Source organism: Amphiprion ocellaris, chromosome 7 (assembly GCF_022539595.1).
Source record: "Amphiprion ocellaris isolate individual 3 ecotype Okinawa chromosome 7, ASM2253959v1, whole genome shotgun sequence".
Lineage (NCBI taxonomy): Eukaryota > Metazoa > Chordata > Actinopteri > Pomacentridae > Amphiprion > Amphiprion ocellaris.
The window spans coordinates 3,175,234-3,202,705 of record NC_072772.1 but is presented as its reverse complement, the minus strand read 5'-3'; the positions used below and the strand labels follow the sequence as shown (position 1 = coordinate 3,202,705).

At 39.9% G+C, this 27,472-nt stretch overlaps 1 protein-coding gene across 1 annotated transcript; it reads right to left on the bottom strand.

Moving 5' to 3' along the window:
• Nucleotides 1-37: 37 nt before the first annotated feature.
• Nucleotides 38-26,152, bottom strand: dhx36 (DEAH (Asp-Glu-Ala-His) box polypeptide 36). The gene is made up of 26 exons (XM_023297802.3): nt 25,592-26,152; nt 23,894-24,051; nt 23,682-23,771; nt 23,350-23,557; nt 22,673-22,711; nt 22,335-22,505; nt 21,501-21,580; nt 16,785-16,859; nt 15,820-15,986; nt 15,640-15,721; nt 15,358-15,498; nt 13,093-13,198; nt 9,801-9,888; nt 8,576-8,631; nt 8,367-8,431; nt 7,672-7,815; nt 7,132-7,249; nt 5,946-6,044; nt 4,804-4,977; nt 4,575-4,661; nt 4,398-4,481; nt 4,171-4,270; nt 3,965-4,055; nt 2,323-2,443; nt 715-867; nt 38-633 (listed from the first exon to the last, which is right to left on the bottom strand). Exons 1-26 carry the CDS (start codon nt 25,841-25,843, stop codon nt 400-402), a joined length of 3,183 nt encoding a protein of 1,060 aa, XP_023153570.2. The 5' UTR covers nt 25,844-26,152; the 3' UTR covers nt 38-399.
• Nucleotides 26,153-27,472: the final 1,320 nt, after the last annotated feature.

Below are 27,472 nucleotides of genomic sequence, written 5' to 3'. Positions count from 1 at the left end.
AACTCCAGCCTAGTAAGGCATATGAAGCTAAGTGAGGTGATGGTATATCTTCTTTATTGCACAGGCCATTAACCGGCATTGCTCAACAACAGACTAATCCAAATCAAAAATGTACAAACTAAGCCAAGCAGTTACTGAGTATATTCAAAGATGAATTGGTCCTTGCAAAATATTAAACCTAACAGGCAAAAGAAGAATAATGGTAATCATTCAAGTGCACGGTGTTTTTCAGTGCACTGGCCTCCTGTGTTTGGCCTTCAAGAGCAGCCAGAGAGCACTAAAACTTCAACCAAGCAGAACCATTAAGGAGGCCAGTGGTATATTATAAATACTCTAACTAACCCCTGTGTCCAAAGATGCAGCCAGTCATTACAGTGGCTCTTCTCTTCATAGCCACCCCTAATCATCATCATCATCATCATCGTCATTGAAGTAAATGTGTTGTCCTCTTGGGGCAGACGCCCACGTCCTGCCATAGCCCTTACTGCCGCCTGTGGGCTTCTCCTGGGTAGTGATGAGGTCTATGATGGCTGTGATCACAGCACAGTCTTTAGACTGGCGGTTCTGCCAGTCCACAGGAGCTGGATTACGGATTTTCTCCTGCAGCAGCGAATCCAGCTCGTTCTTTAAACTCTGGGGAACAAACAGGAGAAGAAAGGTCAGTAAAAAAAAAAACAATCAAGGCAAATTCGTCAATGTGTGTGCGTCATTTACCTTAACAAGGTGAGCGATGCGAGCTGGAGATCTGAAGACGATCCACTGGTCCACTGCGATGGTGTCCTGGTCTTCGTCCTTCTGGATGGTGATGTCTCCTCCAAAGAACAGCAGTGAGAATGGGGACACCTCGGTACAATCATACAGGAAGATCTGAGGGGGGACAGAGAGATGTCGTTGACACACAACAACAGGAGTATTACAACAAACACGTTAACACATTCAGTGACAGGGAGCGGCATCATTGTGACACACCGTGCCCGACAGCTATTCTGTGGTGTGGGCTGAAAGTGTCCCATTAGTGAGGAGAGGCTGTGTGAGTTTGAAATGTGCTTGTGCCTCCAGTGTTAGGAGAAATGTCATCTTGCCCCATCTGTGAATCTTGCTAATGTGTTACACTCATCCCCATCCATTTTTCTTCTCTTCGTTTAACTGACAGCTCTTTATGGAGAGTGGTTTGACGATTGATACCCAAAATGAAAAAAACCCCAAAACAAAACAGTTTTTCCTTAACATACTTTTCACAAGCCAGGAAATAGATGAGATGTAATGTACTCATATTTATGCACAGACTCACAAAACCTACTTGTCTATAAGGTCAAAAGCCACAGAGACTGCATAAGCAGCAGACTGAGGTCAAACAAAACCTATTTCAGCTTTGAAGGCAACAGGCGGAAATGTTGGAAATTAACCCACACCCTCCACCTTTCTCTACCTTGGAGAGAGGTAGAGAAAGGTGGAGGACATGGGTAGAGGAGAAAACAAGGTAAAAAGCAAGGAGAGAGCAGGGACAACTGCATTTACTCCATGAATGTGTAATGTAATGGACCACCAGGGGCAAGTGCGTCAGAAAAGATAAAGTTTAACGTCATCCCTCACTTTCATTTCTTTTATTCTTTCTACGGCCCTGCTCTTCCGCTTCCTTCTCTCAGTAAACAAATGACCTTGACAATCTCACACTCTCAAAATACCTTACTTTTAAAGACACAAATGCTCAGCACTGTACACAAAATCCCTCACATGCAACGAGGAAAATAACATTGGTGGCAATAATGACAGTAAAATACAGCAAAACACTTTTCTTCCTGAAGACAAAGGCAGCAAAGTGAGAAGCAAAGGCAGCAAACAGAGAGAACATGAAAGGTGTTTTTCTGCAGAATGGAAACAGTCACAAAAACAGACAGCACAGAAAGAACAAAGACAGATAGATGGAAGGGAGAGGAGAATGGGAGGGTGAAGAGGCGCAAAAAAAGAAGAAAATAAAGGGCGGCAGTCAGGAAACTGCATTGACCATTTTGCCCCCACCCCATCCCCATCCAACCCCACCACCTTTTACATTGTGTCTGGAAGCTTTGAAGCAGAAGAGCCTTTGAGAGCAAGTTGAAAGGCTGTGTTTTAATCAAATATTCATTAAGTGCAAAGCTGGTGTGGCACCGCTGCCAACCTTTAACCACTGGTCCGTCTTTCCACTCACATGCACTCTTCAGAGGGAGACACGCAAAATCAAAAAGGCACGCAGCAACACGCACTCAGACGTAAAAACTTGCAATATCCATACAGCAGTTTGAAACACTGATAACACACACCCCAGTCCCCTCGCTTACTCACACTGCTCGTTCTCATCTTGAGGTGGTAAATAAGCCACGTATAGTTGAACTCCGTCTCCTCAGCGTTGACAGATTTTGGGTGGATACACACTTTTCCATCAGCCTGGGTGTAAACCTTAACCCTGAGAACGATAAGATGGTAGAGAGTGTATGTGTGTTGGTTAGGAATAATGGAAATATCACATTCAGAGCAATTCATAAAAAAAAAACAAAAAGCACATTTCTTATTAACATTTTTTTCTCAAGTGACAAGAGAACACAAAGGGGAAGCTTTTATCACAGATGAAAGTGGAAATGGAAACTATTACACCTCCAGCCATTACAAGAAAGTTTTATGAAAAGAATCTGCTGAGAATATAGTGATCAAATTACAGTTTTGATAATGAATGAATCCTTTAGTGATTCACTGAACAAAATTACAGTCATTAGCTTTCATCTTTTGACATCTCTAATTCTAGAAACCTTGTGATGGGCATTTCATAGATGAACCATTATTGAAAAAGAATAAATGAATCAATGATAAAAATAAATATTATTTCAAATCACTAGAATCTGGGATTGTTAATAAGAAAGTTAGCTAAGTCATTCGAGTCATTCGGTGGTTAATATAGGTTTGACTTGAAACAGAAGAAAACTTTTTTTTGCTACAGTGATTTTTATTGGTTGTAACTGTCAGATGTGAGTGTGACAGTGCTGCATTGGTATAATGGTACTCTTTCAGAATATTTAAATGCTTTTCAGAGGTTTCCATCAAATTTCAGCATTATATTGTATGTTCTTCACAAAATAGGTGTCCACTTTTTTTTTTTAATCTGTGAATGCCTAATATGTGTGTGTGTGTGTGTGTGTGTGTGTGTGTGTGTGTGTGTGTGTGTGTGTGTGTGTGTGTGTTTCCATTCACATATTGTCTGCCCAATTGTCACCAGCACCAGAATAAATTTTGCACAAAAAAAATGTCTCAGAAAGTTGAGGCTGAGAAACACACGTAGAATGCTGAAAGTATCACCATGTTCCAAACTCCTGCGTGTCGGCCAGACGACGACCACCGCAGGGAACAAGCTGCTTGTACCAGACAGCAGTCCAGCTTAGCAACACCGCAAACAAGTGCTTAATCGAGCAACGAATTCATTAAAAACTGCAGAGCTGTGGTGCAAACAAGAAAATTTACAACTACCTTGCTGTTGCAAGTGCTGAGAATTACTTATGCCGTTTAAATGACCCCAGGAAAATCACTGTGAACCTGGTTCTAAAGCTGTCACTGAGACAGACAAACAAAGTGACAGCCCTGTTTTGAGAGAAAGAGAGTCTGTGCCCCTGTTGTGTGCATCTGTCTTTTGCACACAGGTCACAGCCAATGCATATGACAGCTGCCTTGGGGCAATTTCATGACTGCATTGATCTCAAGCTGCAAAAGTGGCTCTGTTTTTGACAATTTTCCCGACATCTTCTCTGCGCAGTCTCAGATAACCATCACAGGACCCTTACTGAACTCTTACCTGAGAGGTTTGATGAGATATTGTAGTGTGAAGGCTATTTTTCCATCTAAAGATCAATAAGAATGATTGTGCACTTCTCTATCTTGTGCTGTGCAGCCCTTTGCTGTCTGTCATAGCTCATCTCTCTCCTTGGATTAGCAGACTCACCCTGGCCTCTTTTTGCTGTGAGATGGTCTGATCATGGCCACTTTCGGGTACAGACCGGCGACTATCACCGCCTTGATTAATTTCTCATTGTCTGTTGAGAGAAAGACAGTTAGAGGATGGAAAAATGCCCAACATCATATTTTATACTGCTCCACAGCCTGGTTAACAGATTCATAGGAATGAACACAAAACTTCCTTTTAGTTACCCGAGTTGACGTTGGATTTGGGGTCTTTGGGATCCCTGCTGCTGACGAAACCTGCATGCATGAGATGTTCAGCAAACTGGCCCTTCATGTTGTGTAGCATCTAAATTACAAAAGAACAAATTACTTCTAAAAAGATATTCTTAGATGGCAAGATAGAAGTCAAAATATAGTCATGGACCACCTTTATTTGTTTAAGGCTAAAAGTAGAGCTCAGCAACCAGACTCACCTGGAGTGTGTTGGCAGATAGGAAGTTGTCCCAGCAGTACTCCCTCTCATACCTGGCACCTCGCTGCTTAGCTTCCTCCCAGCCCTGGCCATATTAATGCATGATAAATTAAGGCAGGATGCAGCAAACAGCGATAAAAGAAAAATCAGGTGTGACAGATGATGTGGCACTTTTTACCTGGAAGGCATTAACAATAGTGAGGTGGTCACTCTTAGAGTTTCTAGACAGGACCTTTCTCCTCATGTCTGCCATCTTCTCTTTGCCCTGAGAGGTATAGATGCATTAAAGAAAGGTTATTCAAAGCTTTCAATGCAATTAAGAAAGTCAAAGTGTAGAGAGCAGCAACGTTCTGAAGTATGTGTCGCTGCGGACAGAAGCTTAATTGTCCGTGAACTCAGAACCTTACCAGGGGTATGAAGAAAGGGTCTTTGAAGCTGAGTGAAGCAGCGATGGTGAGCACGGGGTGGAGGCAGCCCAACAGAGCTCCAAACAGGATGAGTTTACCAATGTGAGGCTCCACAGGCAGACGAGCCAGGTGGAAACCCAGTGCTGTCAGATTCTCTGCTCGGTCCAGGGCGTTCTAACACAACATAGTCACAATATCCAGCAGAAAAGCACTTATCTTTAGTCATCTACAGCTCAGCATAATGTCTTTTTAACCATATCCACAAAAAAGGAAATGATTTGGCAATTCAAGGGCATTAATTAGTTTAAGTGTGCAAATTGAAGTGATTAATACCACAACAAAGGGAAGGCTCTCCCAGAAGACCAGAGTGTAGTTTATATGCCTTGCTTGCTGTAATAATTAAGACTTTGTAAAGCTTTCAGGAGCCACTCCTTTAAGTTTTATTGACAAATGCAAGTGCTGCTTCCTACCTCTATTGATATTCATTGTGTTTTAACCTAGTTAGCACAAAATGTTGTTTGCGTAAATCTTTCTAACCCTTGTTATAAGTACTAATTTCTCTTTTGGCCCCCTTTTTCCCCATCGGCCTCCTTCACTGGATGATAAGCTACAAAGCAACCTCTCTGTTACTAGCAGATTTGTGGATAATACAAATAAGACGGGGCACCTTGAAAGCACTTCTCTCTTTCAAAATGCTGGTGTGTCCCAAAGCGCTATTATACTTTTGTTACTGCCACTACAGACATTATTAGAACCAATTATTTAAAGGTGAAACAATTTTTTACTTAATTAACTGGGTGATTAGCAGAAAATTAATACCTAATTGTTTTTTGTACGTACTTATTAAATATACTTAACGTTTTCAAGTTTTATCCTCTCGGTTATGTCGATCTGATGCTTTTCTCAGTCTTAAGCAATAACAAGTCAATTATTTTTAGGTTCTGGACAATTGACTGAACAAAACAGATCATTGGAAGGGATAAACCTGGGTTTTAGGCAAGTATTTTATACCATTTTCTGACATCTTATAGAGCAAACACTTAAAGTGATTGAATAAAGTGATTGGTAGATTACTCAATCACTAGTTGCAGCCTTATAAATAAATCGTCAAGACTTTTTGAAGGATCTTCACTCATTCGTACCAGGTCTGTGAGGTTCTTGATGGCTAGGTTGACAGCCTTTTCAGTGGGAGGGTCCAAGGCTTTCTCCAGGAATCGACCTATAGACCCGAGCTTCAGAATCTAGACAACGTACATCACATTAAACTTTGATCAGCAAAAACATGTCAGAATTTTAACTCAACTTTTGCTTCACATTATCTAAGTGCTTGTCATTTGTGGCCAACACTAAACTGTGGGTGATGCACAAATATAGTAAAATTTGCTGCAATTAGTTTAATGTGTGTCTTGTTACTACAAGTACAATGTACAAAGCGTGACAGGATGCATGTGATAGAACAACCAACAATGCTGGTTAACATTAAGAGTTAACCACATTAGCATACTTCTCTAAATGCTGGCCATAAAATAATTGTGATGATAAGAGCTTATTCTGTGAATATGCACATTTACTAAATGGATATTCACTTCCACATTGGAAAGAGACTTTTGAATACACTAAACATCTATCTGTGGTAAGCTGCAGAGTAAGGAAGCAACCACAATTCTATGTTTGACTAATAGGGTGATGTTTGAGTGCGCATTAGAGAGTCCGCTCAGGGTTAGCATGTTGTCAGTGTTTCTCTCACTTTAAGGACAGTTTGATGCATTAGTCCGCCTCTCATCCACTAGCTGCAAAAAACACATTATACACATACTCAGATGCATTCAAAAGAGCTAGTGGAAGACGCACACTGAAACGCACAAACCAATAAAGCCACTGGTGAGAACAATCAGGGCAAACACTAGATCTGAGTGAACTTTGGCTTAATGTTCCATTAGCACTGGTTAAAATATGTCTGAGTGGAGAATGAAGATTTAAAAAGAGAAAGAAAAAGAGAGGAGGGGAAAACATAGAGAGCAACCAAAGGAGAGGCATCTGTTCATGTAAGAGAATGAGGTTCCAGAAGAGGAGTGATTATATTGTTGGCGAAAAGAGAGAGAAAGAGTTGGAGAGCAAGGGGCATGAGTCAGCCCAGGATGCTCATCCCTAGTTCTCATTAGAGGCTGTAATTCAACACAAGACCAAAAACAGCAGCACTGTCCTCATTCCCTCCCTGCACTTACAAACCTCATTCAGAACAATCTTGTCCTCATCTCAACTCCCAAGCCAACACCTATTTATCTCTCTCTGTCAGTCTGTCTCACTCTTCCTCCCCACATCCACAACCTTGATCTGCAAGCAGAGCTCCTCCAGCGGTGTCCTCATAATTTCAGGTAATTGATAGGCATCGAGCAGGCTGGCCCTGAGACCATTGTACAGATGATAGCACTTCCCTGGACACACTCTGGATATATGTCAAGAAGAAGAGAGTTGGAGAGAGAGGAGGAAAAGGTCACATGTTATATCAGTGCTGTGACAAGGGTTTAATTTAAAATCAGTGGGATGAAACTGCACACAGTAAGCAGCTCCTGCTAATTGGGCCTTGGTGCACTTTGATGTCAGAGCTATCTAACAGAACAGACGTCTCGAGTCACAGACTGGAAACAACCTGGGAGTGACTACACTTTCTTTCTCAGTGTTTACAGATGGGGGAGCAGGAAGGAGTGGGCTGATGGGGAAGACTGACGGATAGCTCAGATGACAAATGGATGGAAACAGAATTCTTTGAGATTAGTATTGCATACCCAGAGGCACTCGCATAACTTATGCCCTCATTATAAATATATCTACAAGTAACCCGGTGTGCAAACAAACACACACACACACCTGCCAGCGCGTCCTTTCCTCTGTTTGGCATTGGCCAAGCTAACCCACTCGGCTGTCATGGTGCTGATGTTGTTGTTGGTGTCGAAGTTGGTCTCCTTAATCTTGCCTCCATCTATCACATAAACAACGTCATCTATGGTGATGCTGTGAGGAAGAGTGGAGAGACAGAGAGGGAGAGAAGGGAAATAATAGAAGTAAGATCAAATAATACAGAAAAAATCCCACTTCAAAGCAGTCTGTCAAGAATGCTTGGATAAGACTCTTAGACACACGCAATCATTCAGAAGTAAAAAATAAAATTTAGCCCTTTGGTAGGTTTATATTTAGCAGAGTGATGCGAGGGGAGTGCAGAAGGGAAGCAGCTTCTCAATTTACTCAAGTTAGTGCGAGTGCCAGGCTCTGTGAATGCATTAACAAACTGCCTGTCAGAGGGTTTTCCATCCAAGCCTAATATGACAGTATTTGTAATCTATCCTAGAAATGTATGCTAATTAGCTCCAAATCCACTGTTTCCATTAATGACATGAGACCCACAGCATGACACTTGTAGACAAAAAATAACACATATATAGATGACTGAATATGACAAAATGTCCTTTTCTTCTAAACCTGTCAGAAAAACAACTGCCAAAAATAAGCAGCAAGTACAAAGGCCAGACGAGCTAATCAACATGCACATACAAATACACACACACCTGGTCTCAGCTATATTGGTAGCAATCACAATCTTTCGAACTCCAGGAGGAGGCCTTTTGAATACCTGGGAGAAGTGAGTGAGAGAGATAGAGAGAGAGAAAGATGAGACTCGACTTCTCTGGTATTGAAAAGGGAATAAAGCAGGACAACCGGCAAACACAGAGACAGTCGGACAAACAGACAAATACAGAAACAGAAGAATGCTGACCTGTGTCTGATTAACGGTTGGCATGAGGGAGTGCAAAGGGATGATAACAAACCGGTCTGAAACACAACAGGACACAAAACAAAAACTTAAACAAAGCACCAGTCATCAATATAAGATAATATAAGAAGTGCTAGCACTTGAGAATACACACATATATTTTATGTTACATCTTACATAATCCTGAATATCCTGGTAAAAACATGAGAAATTTAACTATGGTTAATACTGGTTATTTTATATACACAGTAAACTGACTTCACCTTGACAGAGTATTTAACTAACCAACAGATAAAAAAAAAAAAAAAAAAAATCCCGTGTTCTGCCATCTAAGCTAAATCTCTGACGAAATACATTTCATAGTCACGGAATTAAAAAAAATAATTTATCTACCATAGGTATGTTTGTGTGTGTGTGTGTGTGTGTGTGTGTGTGTGTGTGTGTGTGTGTGTGTGTGGGAGAGTCAAGGCCAGAAATGATTTCAAAACAAATGCTTACAATTCATTCTAAAAAAAGGATCCACAGGGACATTACCACACACAAATGAACACTGAAAAAGTTTAGATTTGCACACATTTCTAGAACAACAATCCTGCAGAACATTTTCTCGATCTTTTGACTAACTGCTAGGTCTATAAAGTGACTTAAATGGTGAATATTGCTCTTATAATTTCCTAAAACTCAAAAAGCTTTCTGTGAAACAACTAACAGATTAATTATTTTAGCTCTGCAAATTTTTGCAAGTTGTATATTTGTCCAGAATTGATATCCAAATTTTCATGCTTGAACGTAAATCATTCAATCAATCAATCAATCAATCAATCAATCAATCAATCAATCAATCAATCAATCAATCAATCAATCAATCAAAGCTTATTTCTATAGCCCTTTACAACAGCCCAAAGGGTGACCAAAGTGCTTCACAGTGAAAAACATGATTAACTTAAAAACAACACATTAACTTAAAACAGGACAAACAGTCACACTCGCACTCACACTTAGGGGCAAATCTAGAATGATCAATTAACCTCAGCACATTTTTGGACTTGTATATGTACTCTTCTTATACTCAGATTTATGGTGAGCACAAAGAAACTCTGCCCGTTCAGCGGAACAACATTCACACATACATCATTCTGCATGATAATATCATGGTACACTCTATGCAAATCTCACTGGTATACACTTTGATGTGACATATCCTGGATGTATATTGCCGTGTGGGTACCTGATCTAAACATCTGCTGAGCCATAAGCAGGTCATTGAGACTGCTGATGTTGTCCCAGCCAGGCAGGAAGACCAAGATTGCTCCTTCCTGACAAAGACATGACACAGTACTGTGAACATAGCCGAAAGATAGAAAAAAACAGCAGGGCTTCAGTGGGAAAAAAAACACAGCAAGAAACAAACTGCCAACAGAAACAAACAAGCATTACACCACAACTGAGCCAAGTGAACGAGGTGTCCATGTCCTCAGAGGAACTGAGCCAGACGGAGATAGCTTGCCCTGAGCTCCCAACCTCCACATGCAGCCATACAATAGGCCTTGGCATTTCAGCCTACATCATTATGACAGTAACATCTTTCCACTACAGGGCAGCCTCTACTTCACATTAGCAGAAGGATGCTCTGATTCTCTCACAGCAGCAAAGAAAAAAAAAGAAAAAAGAAAAGCACTTAGCCACTTGGGAGACACACACAAATGCTGACTTACTGAGAAAACAGCAGCAGAATAACAGATTTGTTGGTATTCCAATGTGAGCAAATCTCTGCACATTCAGCTGTTTAGATTCACATTACAGCTGCAATGATTCAGGGATTAATCAATCAGTTGTCAACTATTCTGGTATTTGACAAATCTGAGTAATTCTTTAAAACAAAATAAAGCCAAACTTCTTGGAATCCAGCCTTCTAAAATTTGGTGTTTGCTGGTTTATTGAGATCTGACAAAACAGTAAATTAAATCTCTTTGTGTTACAAGCAAAACAAAATGCCTGAGGATATCATCTTAGACTTCAGGAAACCCTGATTGACATTTTCAGAATTTTTGACATTTTATTGACCAAACAAGGAATAAATTAATCAAGATCGTTAGTTACAGCTGTATTGATCACTTATTGAACATTTGGTGTCCCCGACAACAAAACCATTAATGCCAGTAATAGTGCAATGGCAAAATAAGGTAAAGAAACCTTTAAGCCTCAAGAATTCATGTCTGTGAACCAAAGTGACATTCAGAAGCTTGTTTTTCCCATGACAACATTCCATTTATGCCTTAAAATTCCTTAAACATAATTCTACACAGCTGTCTCCTGTTGAATTAGCATTCACCCTCCCCTCTCTCTGCACCCCAATGGCAAGTTGTAATATTGGAGTAATTCAGGAAGAAATGTTTGAACCAAAAGACAAATCTGAAAGAGAAGAATGAGAAGTGGCACTCACACCCACAGGGTTGGTCCATTAGGTTTGTTACATATAAAACCCAGAAAGTCTGAATCTGTATTTTTGACGCAGGTGTTGGTACACTACAGCTGAAAGGTGGAAATGCTCACTCACTCGGCTTTGACTGCTTACTTTGCTCACAATATGTCTTCTAGCATAAAAAAAAAACACCATACGGACATGATAAAATACAAAAACTTGATTTTCATGTGAAAAACAGCTGACACCAACATGAAGGCTCCACTTTATGACAGATACACATGCAGTTAAGTTGGTACAAAGCAACCCATGACAGCATCTAAACACAATGCTTTGTGCACCAGGCTGGAAAGGACAGAGATAAATACGGTAAATTTATCCTCAATAATGTTGTTACAGAAGCAAGATATCTACCCTAGACAAATAATAGCTTGGGAAGCTCTAAATTACAGACACCAGGGCAAAGGTTCTGGGAACCATCTCCTCGTATAAAAGACCTAAATTTAAAAATAATTATTCTCAGGATACAATTAAGCTGATAAAAAAGAATCCACTCTTTAAAAAGAACCCATATGTATTTCCTGAGAGACATGAAGGAGAGACGAAGTTCAGAGATAGAAAGTAGGCTCTGGCCCCTGAGCACCCCTGCTTTTTAATTAAAGCTAATTATTATTACCAGTGCTCAACTACTTGGGACTGCATATGTGTGTGTTAATGTTTATGCATGTGTATGTGTGAAAGTGAGAAGAGGAGAGAGATGCTGACGGTGTGCCTTGTTACAACTTGATAGAAATGCATCATTACACACATGTAGTACAGAGGGAGGCTCTGATTAATTCTAACTGAAAATTAAGTAACAGTACAGTAAGCTCTGTAGTGTTGGCCTACTATTTGGTAATGTACACAACAACCCACGCACAGTCAGAGCAGCACCCAGCAGGCGTTAATGAATGCCTACATGTCAACCCCCTAGGTGTCTAATCACAGACCCCTGCCCCATAACCAATCATCACAGTCGAACGCCTGGCAGACAGCCCATATCCTCGGTTCACAACGCTGTCGTGGCGAATCAGCCAGTTCCCTCTCAGCCGTTTGACAATGACACGGCAAATCAGCTGGTCCACTGGCTCAGTGTGGCCGTGACTGATGGAGATACAGCTTCATATGGGAAAGGATAATTATTCTGTCCATCTGCATTAGTCACTCCACATTCCAGGCCTGACTTTTTCCCTCTCCTCCTTTCTTGTATACATTTTTCACAAACGCACCCACAAACTATTATAAATAAGTAAAACTTAGTTCCATTTGACTTGGAATTGCACAGTGAGAGCAAATGTGTCAATTTTACTTTCCTCCCTTCACTTCTAGCACTTAAATTTACCAACTTGTTCTCATCCTGAGCATTTTCCTCTTAACAGTGACAACAGGCTGCACTGGTCAGTATTGTATGTGATATTGTGCTCTATCGTGCAGGTCGCAAATGTTAACACTGGTCAACGTGACTAGAACTGGCAGAAAAATACAAGAAATATCCTGCAAAAACTAAAAATCATGTCAACAATCACAAAAAAAGGACACTTTGATCTTTTATTTGAGTTAGTTGACATTGTAGTTAACATGTCCATAGACTGGAATAAGCAGTGAAATGACAGAAATGAGGAAACTTAAGAAGAAAAAGGGGAATGGATGTGCAGTGAGAGAGCATCTGTTCAATCACTCATTAGCACAGATCTGGTGCCAGGGTGAGTGTTATTTCCTCTGATCTAATGTCACTCTGTGTTTGGAAGCTGGCCCTCCTGTTCCTTCCATCTGCTCTACCTAGGAATGTACTGTAATTCTCTCCTTTTGTCAGCTTAATCGTATTCAATCTCAAACCATCTTCCCTCGCTCTCTATGTCTGTGATGACAATTTTAAGATTCTCATGTCCAAGAACATAAATCATAAAATCTTTGAGACCAGTTCCAGTGGCACAAACCAGGTTACCTGTGATGCCGCTTTTACCTACAGCACATATTTATCAAAAAACTAATTTAAGACAGAAAACTTTGACAATCTCAGTTGGTTGCACTGACAAGAGAGACACAGGGCTACACTTACCTCTTCATTGAGCACAATATAACGGATCAGTGCCAGGATCAGCTCCAGATCAATTTTGTCATCACCGTCTAACGTCTCCAGTGCCTCGATGGTGTTGTCAGAGTATCTGTAAAAGATGAAGAATACAAAATCAATAAATACCCACCATCTCCCACCATTAAAAAGCTGTTCCTGCTGTTGCTTTACTTGTTGCTTGAGCTGCAACAACAGTGAATTTTATGTATTTGAAGACATTTGCTAACCTTTTCTCCACATGTTGTGTAATTAATGTATCTATGAAGTGCTGTATGACACTGAATCTGTATTTTGTACAAAAATGGTAATGCTACACAGTTTTGCCCTATACTTGAAATACTTGTAACAATAAATGTTTTGCTCTTTTTTTCCTTGAAAAATAGGCATCCTAGTTGGAATGCTGGGGTTTGAACTGCTGCAAATTACTCTGTCACAGACATAAAAGTTTTCAAACACGTAAATTCTCCTCCCTAAATGTTACCCTTGAAATAACGGCGGAGAGGTGATAATGATGTCAGACTCAAGACATCTGTGTAGTGTTGAACAATTCAAAGACTATTATAGTCCTTGAGTTGTTTTTGTCTGTTGAAAATTAATAAGAATGAAAATTTGATAAATACACTGACCTGCTATAACATAGAAGCACTGACAGGTGAAGTGTACAACATTGATCATCTTGTTGCAATGTAATGTTCTGCTGGGAAATGTTGGGTCTCGGTAGTTATGTGGTTGTTACTTTGGCATGTACCACCTATCTAAAAATTGCTGCTGACAAAGCTGACCCCTTTACCACATCAACAGCACTCCCTGACAGCAACAGCCTTCTCTAGCAAGACAATGTCCCTCACAACACAAAAATTGTCCAGGAATGGCTCAAGCAACACAACAAAGAACCTAGTGTTGATGCAGACTCCAAACTCCCCAGATCTCAGTCTAATCGAGTCCTAGAACAACCCTGGTACATGGAAGCTCCATCCTCCATCCTACAAAACCAAAAGGATCTGCTGCCAATATTCAGCTGCCAAACATCACATAACACCCCAAAGGTCCTGCTACTATGGGTTGTCAGGTCAGAGCTATTTTGGCAGTACAAGGCTGTTTTTGGCCCTAAACAATATTCAGCAGGTGGATTTAATGTTGTTGGCTGATCGGCCGAGGTGTTTTCTGTTGAAACCTTTTTTGTGTGTGTTAAACATAAACTGACATTATTTTGCAGAGGTACTGAGCGTTCCGAGCAAACCAAATTTACATTTGTTTACTTGCTGGATAGGATGTAGTGCACAGAAGGTCACAAATATTTTTTCTATATGTGATTTTTTTATTTATTTTTCAAACGAAAATGAATTTAGCAAGGCATGTCAGCATGAATATCAAAATATATGACACGAAGCTCTAACAACATTCATATAAATCATGCTAAGAAAGCAGAACCAACCAACAATGTTTCTTTTTTTTTTTAAAGTCACAGCGTGACATTCTTGTACCACTTGAACCTAAATAATGCTTAAGCATCAAGAGCTTACTTTGCATACAGAGAGCATACAGAGAGCACATTCATTAATGTACAGTTCATCATCTGGGTATTCAGGCAATGTTGGAGTTCAACACACTTTCTACAGCTACACCACAGCAGACACAATCAAGTTTACATTGTCTTGTGTTTACTCAGTAAGACTGAGCAATAATAACGGCAGTAAAGGAAAGAGACTGCATTCCAAACAGCAGTGCTAAATGAAGAGAAATGTCTGTTGAGAAGAGCATGACATCTCAAGTGGGCTCCTAAAAAATGTAGAAGTAGTTACAAGAGGCAAAACTGCACCACACTTTCAGAGGTGGTAAAAGCAAGTCATTTGCAGTCACAGTTTTCAAAGAAGACCGTGTAAATAAAACACCTTCCTTCATACTTTAAGAGACCTTGCAGCTGCCTATGGTGCAGGTACCACTTTTAAATGCAGATGTATGAATCAGTGTTTACACAAGACATCTATCAGACAGTCAGGTGTTTCAAAGCACTCTTCCTTTTCTGTAAACACTTCTCCAATCAAAAGAAAAAACTAGAACACTCTGTATTCAGTCTTGATACACGCAGGGCTCAACTTGAAGTTGAAATTCAAAAAGAAAAGGGTTGTATTTATTTAAAACTATGAATGTCACAAAGCCAAATCCTCCCATTTCCCACCTAAACAACACATTTATCAACCTGGCAGCTACTCTGCCAATTTAACTACCCTGCGATTCTTACCAACTCACCTGCCCTTCAGTGTGCGTGCATAACAAGGCCAGCTCTCCTTGTATTCAGCCTCTTTCTCCTCCTTCTCAGGTCTGGAGTGGCGTCCCTGCCAAAAGCCTCTCTTCCATGAAGGGCGACGGTCCTGATTCTGGGGGCGATACCTGGCAGAGAGACGTCAACCTCTTACTATAAGACCCCACTAAAACTAAAGTGATGCTGTGAGACCATTTGTATTTGTGTCAGTACACGTTTGGGGTGTGACTGTCTTTGTACATGTGTGTTTTGGTGCTCTGTCATTCTACCTGGTCATTTCTATTATATCCTCAAGCAGGAATTCCTCCACTGGGAACGTCAAACCAGGGATGTGGATCATTGGACAGTTGTCTACGGGGAAGATGAGATGGAGACAAGAGCAAATTGGGAAGATTCAAATCCTCTTCACCACAACCCTTTTGCTGAACAATATTTTGCTGATTGCATACCAAAATATTTGGAAAACTTCTCTGCGTTGAGCGTGGCACTCATGAGGATGATCTTGAGGTCATCCCGTTGTTTGAGTAAGTCCTTTACAATGATGAGCAAAACATCTGACTGCAGGTTCCTCTCATGGATTTCATCCAACACCAGGTGACTCACACTGGACAACAATCTGACAAGAACATAACAAAAAACAGTTCAAGGTTGTGGTTGACTTTAGGTGAAGGGGCTGTTTTAACTACTTCCTACCTATGCAAAGAAGACCAGGTTTTTAGTTCTGTTTGCCAAATAGTTTCTTTTGTTCACAAGTTTTGATGTATAATTCCTAAACCTTGAAATGTAAGTGTACATTTATTTTACATTACTTGGTCCAAACTGCTGCTACCTGTTTCTGTCTGGAGAGATTTGCCAGAAATTTGAATGATTTGAATATTTGGCATAAACTGCTTTTTCTCTCTGCTCCTACAAATGTCATCTAAGATATTTACAAAGCCCTTTAAAAAAAAAAAGTGTCCAAACAGACTCTCAACTTGTATGCTAGTTGCTGTGCCAATTTCCTGAATGCCAAAAAAGTTGAAGCATTTTGTCAGACAACTGTAGTCCTAAAATGACTCACTGGAGTCGTGCCAATTCTGAAAGACCATGGAAGCAAGACAACAAGGCAAAGCTGGCACTCTCACTTAGTCTGTGGCTTTTTTTTTTCTGAAGACATTCAGAATGCAAGGATGAACATGCAGGGATGAGTCAACAGAAGCTGTGTATGTGTGCGTATGTGTCTTGATTTTCTGCCTATGAGAATGGCCACTCATACAAATGAATCTTCCTCAGACAGTAGAGTCAACCACAAATCAATTGGGACACAACAGAGTGACACAAAGGAAGGGCAGCTGCAACGGACAGGGAAAGCAGAGAAGAAATGCCCTGAGAAGAAGTGATGAGGGTAAGAAAGCAGATATGGGAGCAGACTCACGGATCTGAGCGAAGCCACTGAAGAATAATGCCTGTTGTACAGTACAGGACTGAACCTTGTCTCCGTGGTAACCGGCTGTGAAATAGGAGGAGAGAAAAATGTAGAAAAACAGACTTTACATTTCTGAAATGACACAAAGTAAGATGAGTACAAAGTGGGATTCACTGATAATTTCCCTGCATTCAAACATTTTTTATAGAAGCAATATCTTCTCTGCCTGTACATGAAAAAGCACATAAAGCCGAGACTTATGTTGCTATGAAATACTGCTGATACTGAAGCTGCTAACTAATAAGTAATGTAATGACTATAACCCGTACTTGTGTGCACACTAGCTTGAGATCATAGTTTGCCAAAGTATTAGCCAGTGACAAAAGTTTATTCAATGAAGCATAGAATGGATTCTCATTTATTAAAAAAGTATAAACTGCCTTTCACATGACATCTGAAGAATGCATCACTGACAACTGAAGCTCATTAAAGGCATTGTTGTATAATTGATGCATGAGTGATATTTCAAAAAGAGCCGAGACTAATCTCAGGAGAAACAACACTGAAATAAATTGTGTATGAAGTACAAAGTCCAGAGCAAAATGACAAAGCATTTTAAAAAAATCAACAGTGAAAATTACCAAAGAGGTAAAACAAACAGTGGACTAAATAGATTACTAAATATTCCAGATTACCAATAGCAATTAATATAGATAACTACAACATGCATACAAATCCTCTAAAAGGTAAAACATATAAATGACAAAGTATAGTGATACCAGCATTCCATTTTACCACAAACAGCGGATTTAAAAAATTCCAGTGAGCTACTGAAGGACCAGCTTGCCAGGGGCCAGGCCCTGAGTTGCCTCAGGACAAATAGGAGCTGCTGGGCCTCTGTTAACACTCCTGACACTGTCTGCACAGCACCACATACTGATTTCTAAACTGCAATAATATCCACTGACAGGTTTGCTGTGTGGTTATATGATTGTTCACAAACACTCTGCAGTCAGAGCTTTCAGGGCCTGCCTGCTTTACTTAGTTGGTAACTCAACCTTACATATCTACAGAGGTACCATTTTCAGTAACTAACTTGACTGTGGCCAGTAATTTTATTAGGCTCTTTTAGCTCAGAACAGAATAAAAGGTGTAATTAGGTATCCATTCAGCACAGCACTTGTGAGTAGTCGATAACACTACAATAATTGTGAAATTCAGTCAGTGTTGAGGAAGCAGAAAGAGGCTACCATGAGGTCATGCTCTCCAAATGCGAATGCAAATAAGTTCTCCATTAAATCTGCCAACTTAAGACAGTTTGGAATTTCACTGCTGAGAAAGTACATGGTGAAAATAGACTGTATATAAAAGACTGGCGTAGTTCCAGGGTCTGAAAAGCCATTGTGCCTTAAACCTGCATCGTTTCTAATACACAGCAAAGGGCAACACCGCTGGTTGCAAAAAAAAAAAAAAAAAAAAAAAGAATGTCTGATTGCACTGAAGTCTATGAGGAAATGTACAAATTTCTCATTCAATTTCTTTACCTCAGTAAACATTTTCCATTGAGTTCATGATCTCATTTAGGGCTGAAACGATTCCTGGAGTTATTCAATAACTAAAATTCCTCAAGGCAAAATTCTCTGAATTGAGACTTCATTTAATCCGGTATATACAAGACCCCAGGTCACTAACTGGTGGACCGCGGTCCGAGTCCAGACCCAGACTTCATCCTATATGGACCCAGACCGATACTCAATAAATTATAAGGTGATTTTAAATTTGACGAGACGTGTCTGTTTTAATCAGTGCAGCTTTTGTAGATCAGAGGCCGAACTACAGAGGCAGTTTGACATACCTCAGTCAGAGTTAACAAGTCTGAAGGTGGTCTTCAACTTTGTTAACTCAGACTTTCATCTTTAAGCTCGTCCACACAAACAGGAGCATTTAACGCTTCATTTGACTCCTTTCCCGCACAAAATGAAATGATGGCAAACAGGTTGTTTTCATGGAGAACAATGAGGAATATAAAAATTTATGACAATAAAAAGCTGCGACTGGAAATGATGTGAGACAGGAATGCTGGTAGAAAACTGTTAAACGTATTTGTTAAGTGTATTTATTTTACTGATCAATGCAGTTGATTACTTCTAACAGACAGCTGAACAATAAAGTTATTAAACGTCATGTATTCAAACATGATATTACATGTAAGTGCACATAGGTCTTACACTGTCTCAGAATGAAGGAAATCACTTAAATTTATGACCAAATCAAAGTGGGTCAAGGACCATAAAACACACACACATTCAACCCTAGAGTGTTATTGGAGGATATTAGACATTTTTCAAGTTTTTTAATTTTCATGTTGAAATTCAACGTCAGTGAAGTTACGATATATGGTTCCTTGCCTGCTAGTGGTGTTAAAAAAAAAAAAAAAAAACATTCCAAGAAATGTATATGTCATCATTTAGCACAACTATTCAAGTGTAAATTGTGTGAGTTTCGTCAACTAATCACGGTTACTTTTGACATTTCAACTGAAAATATGGAAGAGGACTGAGCCGCAAGTCTGTCTTTTTCCAACTTCGGAGAAAAGAGAAAGTTTGATACGTTTCAGGCCTCTGCCGATTGGTCAAATGCCACAATGCCGTGTTCTGTAGTGTAGAGTGAGCTTCGAAGACTGGCTCGGTGAAAACCACATGCTTCTGGACCTCACTGAGAGGCAGATATTTAATGTGTGTGGAAATGATCAAATATGATCACTTGCCCCATGAAGGGTTAAATACCCCTGTACTATACTATATATGTACAATACACCGCAGATGTCTGCCCATCTTCAGTCGGGACAGTTACTTCTGTTGCACTCCTGTTGGTTTTGATGCTGTAACGTGCACGCCTAGCACAGAATCCAGTTACTCGATTAATCACCAGAAAAAAATGGATAGCATACTCGATTGGTAAAATAATCGATAGCTGTAGCCCTAGTCTCAATTTCCAGTTTCAAACCTCATTCAATGCAGCATGATGCCAATTTTTTAAATTATGGTCGCACTTAGGTTAAAATAGACGATAGAGCAGGGTATGCTTTAGGGCGTGTCTACCTTGTGATTAAAATGCCGCTACTGTATGGCCATGTGAAGTGTTCTCAGTCAGGTCCACCCTTGCTTGTTACATCTGCGTTGGTGAGGGCCAAATTCTAAACTTGAGGCTTCATAATGGTCATTCACAAACCAATAGTGGCTACATCTTTCATACACAGTCTGTGATTATGAATAAGATTAATTTATTTTACTCTAAAGAATTCTCTTTCTTGTGTTCATTATAACAACCCTTCAAAAAATAAAGCCCACTAATTCACTTACTGTCTGCATTTACTGAACTGTGAATATTAATACCCTGGTTCCCTGCAAATAAAGCTGAAGATGGCAAAGATTAGATTCATGCTGGCCAATTTGTACTCAGTTTTTTAGCTGCTATGTGGGGGGAGCTGGTGCATCATTAGTAGTTTAACAAAGCAGCTTTTGCATAAACCCACTGAGACACCCATAGTCTAATCAATGATAGTAATGGCGGGAAGCAACAGCACGAGTGTATGAACAAAGCTCCTTTCCAAATTCTCTAGAATTTATTTAAGTTCTTTGATGCAAAACATTGCTTTAGTAATTGTTTTTTCTCTTTTGAGACTAGCTATGAATCATAACTACGGCAACTTGAAGCAAAAGCAACTCAAGGAAAAAACAACACCCCATGGAAAGATTTAGAGAACATGAAATGTTGTCTAAAATTCATTCTAGCACCTTGTTATCTGTCTCATTTCTTTGACAGTAATCATTTTTTTGCCCATCTTTCTGCTTCTAATCCCCTTCATCCGTCTCCCTGAATATTATGCCTGACTTGCTTATTTTTCTTCTCTCTAACTGCATGTGTCTCATTCTCCCACTTACTCCATATTCTATTGTATATAATTCATTTCAGATTGTTGAACCCATTGATCTCCTAAAGCTCTCTACTCGCTCAGTCTGCATACAACTAAATACTTTTGTCCCCATACTTTGCCCATCTATTATTGCACATCCTATTCTAGCCCTTGCGTTAAGAAAGTCCTTCTGACAACACAATCACATACAGGCTCCACAGTAATATAGATCAGGCATACACAGTTTATAATAAACCAGTATTAATGTGTATGTATAAAAATAACATATCAAAAAAACACAAGCTACATGTCACATGGAACATCTGTGTCCATTAATCTTAGTATTTAAACTATTCACATGCAATTTAGCTATACCATAAGCATTTATTAGGACCCTGATAAAACTGTTAACTGCAACAAAATCACTGTTTCTCCAAATCTGTCTGAGCCTGAAAACACCAGCCGACTTCTTACCGACTGTATTCTAAACCACAAAGGCGCAGTTTTTTTTTTTTTTTTTACAGCCTTGTAAACACAAAGTCCAGACTGCAAACCAGACTAAGAAAGACAAAATTAGGGAAGGAAATGAAATGGTTTCTGTGCCAGCTGCAACAACCTTCCCACAAACCCAAACAATTGTGACACTACTCTCCACCAAGTCAGTTGTAACATCCCTGATGGTGGAATCAGATTTTTAACTCAAGGCATTTCTTTTGGTCCCTTAACCACTAAACTGATTGCTGTGTGGTAATTAAACATGGAGTACTAACATTTTATGCATCAGCAGATGTCTGAAAAGACCTCCTTACCTCTGCAGGCGGATTTGGTAACCACAAGAATTTCCATTTCCTACACTTTCTGCTCTCTCTGCTGCTACACGCTCTGCTACCTGAAATAAAGCCCAGACACATACAAACGTATATGTTACAGCCTCTTTAAAATTAACAAGGCTCAAACAAACAAAGAGACCCGCAACATCTGAACTGGACAGACACGGCGGGTAAGGTGAGAAAGGGGAAAACCCAACTTTATTTACAAATAACTCAACTAACCAAGGTAGGAATAATGGTGAAAGTAAAAGGGCTGTAGCTGCTGGCCAAAAGAAACACAAGAGGGCTGGTGAACATGGCTGACCCTGCAATGGGCTCTCGGACCAGTCACCACCCCGTATTAAACTACCTAAACACAAATAACTGCTACAAAAGAAAAACAGCGAAAATAGGACTACCAGCAACTACAGCCAAACTAAAACAACAAAACCCAGCAATCTCAACATGCATGGGGAGGGAATGAACCAAGTACCTGAAAAGAAAGAACTCAATGTTAATCACAAAAGAAAAATTTACAAACACAAACAAAAACCCCTCACGCGTTTGTGTGGGGAGGACATATGGCTTTGTGGTGCTCAAATCTCTGCTCTGACTGCTGCTCTCTCCTGCCTCCCTAAATACCCTCCTCCTCCCTAAGTGCTAACAGCACTCAGGTGTGCTGCAGTTGCACAGGTAGTCAGAGTTGTGAAAAACAGACAAAAGATGTATGTGCTGATGCAGATAATATACGTACACACAGTATCACAGACCTTAGCAACCACATCAGTAGGTACACAACAATGTATAACACAGTCAGGCCAGCAGACTACATACCGAGATAGCACTGATGCGACGAGGCTGTGTGCAGACCACACGGCATAATGAACCCATGCCTCTGTTGATATAGTCATCGAGGATGAACTGAGTGACTTGAGTGGTCTTTCCACACCCGGTCTCCCCACTCACCACTAGAACACGGTTAGAGTTGATCAGCTCGACGAGCTCCTGCAGATGGAGGTGAGAGAGAATAAGAGGAAGGAATAGGAGACAACGAGTAGGATGAGGGTGGCAGCAAATGATAAGAATGAAAGTTTTCAGAAAATAGGCACAAATTTAGTTTTAGGACAAATGGTGTGGTTCATGAGGAGAAGCATATGAAATCACAAACTTGCCTCTTTTTTGCTGTAGGATGGTAGTTTTTCCCTGAATTTCTAAAGACAAAAAAGAAAACAGGACAAACACCAGATAAAATCAATAAAATCACAAGCAGTTGCTCTCTTTTCTTATAATTTGATTTCAGGTACAGTTTTTGCACATCCAAAAATCTGCTTAATTCAGTTAAGCACAGTAGATTACTGATTCTGCATAATGGCTTAACAGTAACTGTAATTTTTGCAATGTTCACTCAGTCGAATAATAAACATGACAACAGTGAGACAGTGTGACAGAATAACATGGTCTGTAAAGGATTTTAAATAATATTTCACAATAATTGGCACACATATTATGCAAGTTATTCTGTGATGTTTTTTTTTTTAAATCTGATGTGTAAAAAGAAATATCCATTAACCTGTAAATCCCAGAGTAACCAACATAGCAACAAATTCTTGCAAATTAAATTATTATTTATTAACTCAGAAGCACTACACTGAATTGTCTCCAATTATTTGTTTGCTGTAATATATAAAAATATCAATTCAACAACAGCTGTCTAGCGCACTAGTCAAGTTGACATTTATAGGCATATAACATAATTTCAACAACTAATTGTGAGGGAAACGCAACCATGTCGCTTCTTTAAAAAGCTGCTACTGTATATGTCAAGCTTTCCACTAATCAAAACACTCACCAGCATTTCTCTGTACTTTGTATCTGAGGACTTGCTCTGCAGATCTCTCTTCAAGTCATTATCCAGTGACCTATCTCTAACTACTTCCTGAAATAAGTACTCCAAATCCTTGTCTTTCCTTATCGGTTTCTCTTTCTCCTCTTCTTCCTGATCATCTTCATCCCACGTGTCCGGAGGCTCATCTTTAGCTGCTGCTGCAGAGAAGTAACTGAATAAACACATTAAATGACCACATAATATAGTGGATTACCTGGAGCATCCATAAGTACTAAACTGTATTTTTGGAGAAAATTATGTTTATTGACTTGCATCTCATTTTTATGCAAAGTTACCATTGTGATTTCTTCTGGCCTGAACTAACTTCTTCTTCTTCTTCCTCAGTTTTGACTTTCTCCTCTTCAGGCATATCCCCATCAAAGTAACTAATGATCATAAACATGGTAATTAGAATCATGCCGTCAGTAGCTTTCCCATTTTCTCCATCACAACCAAGAAACTACACTGGGCAAGGTGCAAATGCAAAAGCTTTGCAAGCTGTTCTTACCAATGACCACTTTTATTGGCAGCTGTCTGCCAGTTGTCAGACGTAGAGGCTTTACTATCCCTCCTGTCTCTGTCCAGACCAGGCTGGTCATTCTGGACCGAGTTAAGCAGCTTGGTAATGTGCTGCTCTCGAGCCTCATCCATCTGGACCACTGCACGCTGCACACACAAATGGAAAAAGCAAAGTTTAGCCATGACCTTGCAGTAACTAAACCTTGCAACTTTATGGTACACTAGGGGTGGAAGGTCTGGACAACTAATTAGGTTCAAATTGCAATTTGAAACAATACAATTAGCAAATTGCAAAGGCTGCAGTTTAGTATATAAGTTAAGTGGCATGTTTGACACAAAGTTTCCATTTCTGTATAACTGGTTTTAGAAATTCATGCCATTGTCCTTGTTCAACACTTGCACTTTTGATGGTATCTCATGTGGTAATGCTCCATCACTTGTTTTCTTTTACACATTGAACACTGAACTGAAGCTTGCCTTTAAAAAATTATGTCACAACTAAAATCGTAATCACCAACATCTGTCAGAAAAATTGCAATTAGACATCTTCCTCTTATTGTTCATCCCAAGTATACAGCATTGAAAAGTTCCACCAAAACCCATTGCGTTTTATCAGGGCGACAAATTACTTCACCAGAAATAAAGAACATCTCTAACAGCATCATCAAAATGAATAAAGATTTATGAGCAGAACTGAAAAACTAACATTCAAGGAAAGAGTGACTGATGAGGCCATTTTCTAGGAGAGCTGCAAGAATCAAGCACTTCATTGACTGCCTGCGAATTCAGAAATAAACAGCAACTATTTAGAGAATCGATGTGAGTATCTTTTTAAGGAAAATGTCTGATTACTCAAGACTGTTGAGGATGTCATTTTGAGGTTTATAAACACAGATCAGCATTTTTCAGCATGTTCTGACATTTTATTGGCCAAAGAAACTAATCACTTAACTGAAAAAAATATTGGTAGATTCATCAACAAGAAATATAATGATTAGTTGCAGCCCTAATACATGAAATAAAGCTGGACTCTAAACAAATATATTGTACATCAAATCATAATCACAATAGCGGTCAGAAAAACCACAACTGGATTTTTTCCCAAATCAATTAGCCCAACTTTATGCCACAGAAAAATTCCACTGGATCCCAATAGTATACCTTGACACGGTGAAATTCACGTATCAATAGTATACGTCTAAATTCACTTTCAAAATGTGCTATGAAAATAACACTTATTTACTTTGCAGGTTGAAACTAATTCTTTTACCTTAGTATTCCTATTCTAAACCAATAAATGCAGATTCTCTAATTTTGTTTACATGGAAGACAGGTTACTATGTCTGAACATATTTGATAGCATCACCAAAATTAATACAGTTTTATGAGCAGAACTGTAAAAAGTAACACTCTAAGTGTGTCTAATGTTTAGGTAACTCTTCACTAAATTCATCAAGAGACAAGATGTGTGAAGACCTGGGTGGCTCACCGTCTGCAGGATTTTAGCCCACAGATCAGGGTGCACAATTAAATCAACTGATTCTGCACACACTGTAGTTGTCACTTGAGTTCAGGGGACAGACCTAATGATGGTTAACCTCATTTCTGTACTGAAGACCCTGATATCTGCTTCCAAAAGACTTCACATCACACTGTGCAAGAGTATGCACCCATACACAATTCATACCGATCTCCGGTCAGCCTGTTTCCTCCTCACGGCTCCGTATCTTGCGTACCACAGACCGATCTCACGACCCTTCAAGTGTGGAGGAGGACGGGTCCTTTGGCCACCTCCGTCTCGGTCCTGGTCAAAGTCAGAGCTGTGTCCTCTCGAACCTCCTCCACCTCCTCTGTCCCATCTCTCTCTGCTGCCATCTCTGTACCCACGACCTCCTCTTCTTCCCCTTCTTCCTCCTCCACCGCTATATCCATAACTCATACTTAGAAACAACCAAAACCAAACCGCAGTCAGAATCTCCGTTAACCAGCAGCGGTTAAGAACAGGACGATGGCTTAGAACGAGTGGCTAACGCTACTTAGCTACCAGCTGTATTTGTGGATTTGTAGACCAGAGACTTAAGTAAAAGTACGTGGCTACAAACACAGTCGACTTCTTTAAAGCTACGTGTAAAAATTAAATTATGGTCCACAATTTCACTCATTAAACAACAACATGCTGATGTACAACTGTAACTGCTCAAACGCCTGCTGCTTCTTCTCCGGCATGTCGCAGAGTATGAACGTCATAATTTTCAGAAGCTAGATAATGACGTGTCGGTCTAGGATTGGTTATTCCGCTTGTAGAGTTCAGTGCCCCAATTTAGTACTGTATAAAACAATACACAAATATTGCTACTTAACCCTCATGTTATCCTGCGGGTCAAAACTGACCCGTTGCAAAGTCTGAAAATGTGGAAAAAAAAAAAAAAGATTTTCACAGTGAAACTTCTGATGTCCACATTTGCAACATTTTGGTGAAATTTTTGAACATTTTTTGGTGGAATAAAGAAATGTTTCTTAAGAACATTCACAAAAAAATCAACCAAAATCCAGCGAATTTCACTGGATTTTGGGGGATTTTTTAAAAAATAATTTTTTAAGCGAAACTTTTAAGGAACTATTGGAATTTTCTTCCTGAAAGTTTTGCAAATTTTCAGAATATTGTGGAATTTTTTTGCTGAATTTATGGATTTTTGGGTTGTATGAATGGTTGCTTTGGGGTGATGGAACACTGGAGACTTAGGAGCACGAGACTCAGCGCGGGGGTTTCCACTCTAGGTTGTGGTTTCCCCAAACCCATTATGGAGCGCCAAAATTTGTGGTTACTTTTGTGGTTATATGGAGCCAAGTTGAGCATGGGTTTGATGGAGACAGTCAAGGTTATTATAGATGTAAGAGCAGTATGCTTGGGATGACCAGCAGCCAAGAATTTTTATTAATTGGTTGGAGATGCTGAGCCTGGATCCTGTAGAGACTGCTCCTATACAAGAGGAATGGATTGAAGTGTTCTGGGAATATGCTGGAGATGCAAAGAAATCCTCTGAAGTGTTTACTGAACCAGTTAAAAAAGCCCGTCCATCTGAAGCATAGGGCGATGTCCGGAATGACTGAAAGATAATAATCTAGTTCTGGTCTTCAGATGGGGTAGGCTGAGCAGATTATATCTCTGTAAATTTAAAGAGCTAGTGCGAATTCAGTGTTGTTGAGGTCTCTTGACCGGATATGAGCTGGCTGGCTAAGCTGCATTAAACCTTGGCTAGTCTGAAGTTCTCTGGGCTGAGTGATGTTTGTAAGGCAACAACGCTGGAGAAGCTGGGCTAAATTTACATAGTTACTGGAAATAGCTACTGTGATGTGAGATGGGCAATGGATCGATGAAGCTGTCTGGACTGGTTTAGCTGCTGTAGCTAAGACATGTTAGATGTTGAAATAAAAACCCAAAACATTTGGGTGTTGAGGAGGGAAGGGAAGAAGGATAGACAAGTAGGAAACAAGAAAATCCCTCAGAGAGGGCAGTAGTCCGTCAAGGCTGCTCAGTCGTTGTATAATTTCTGACAGTTAGCCCAGA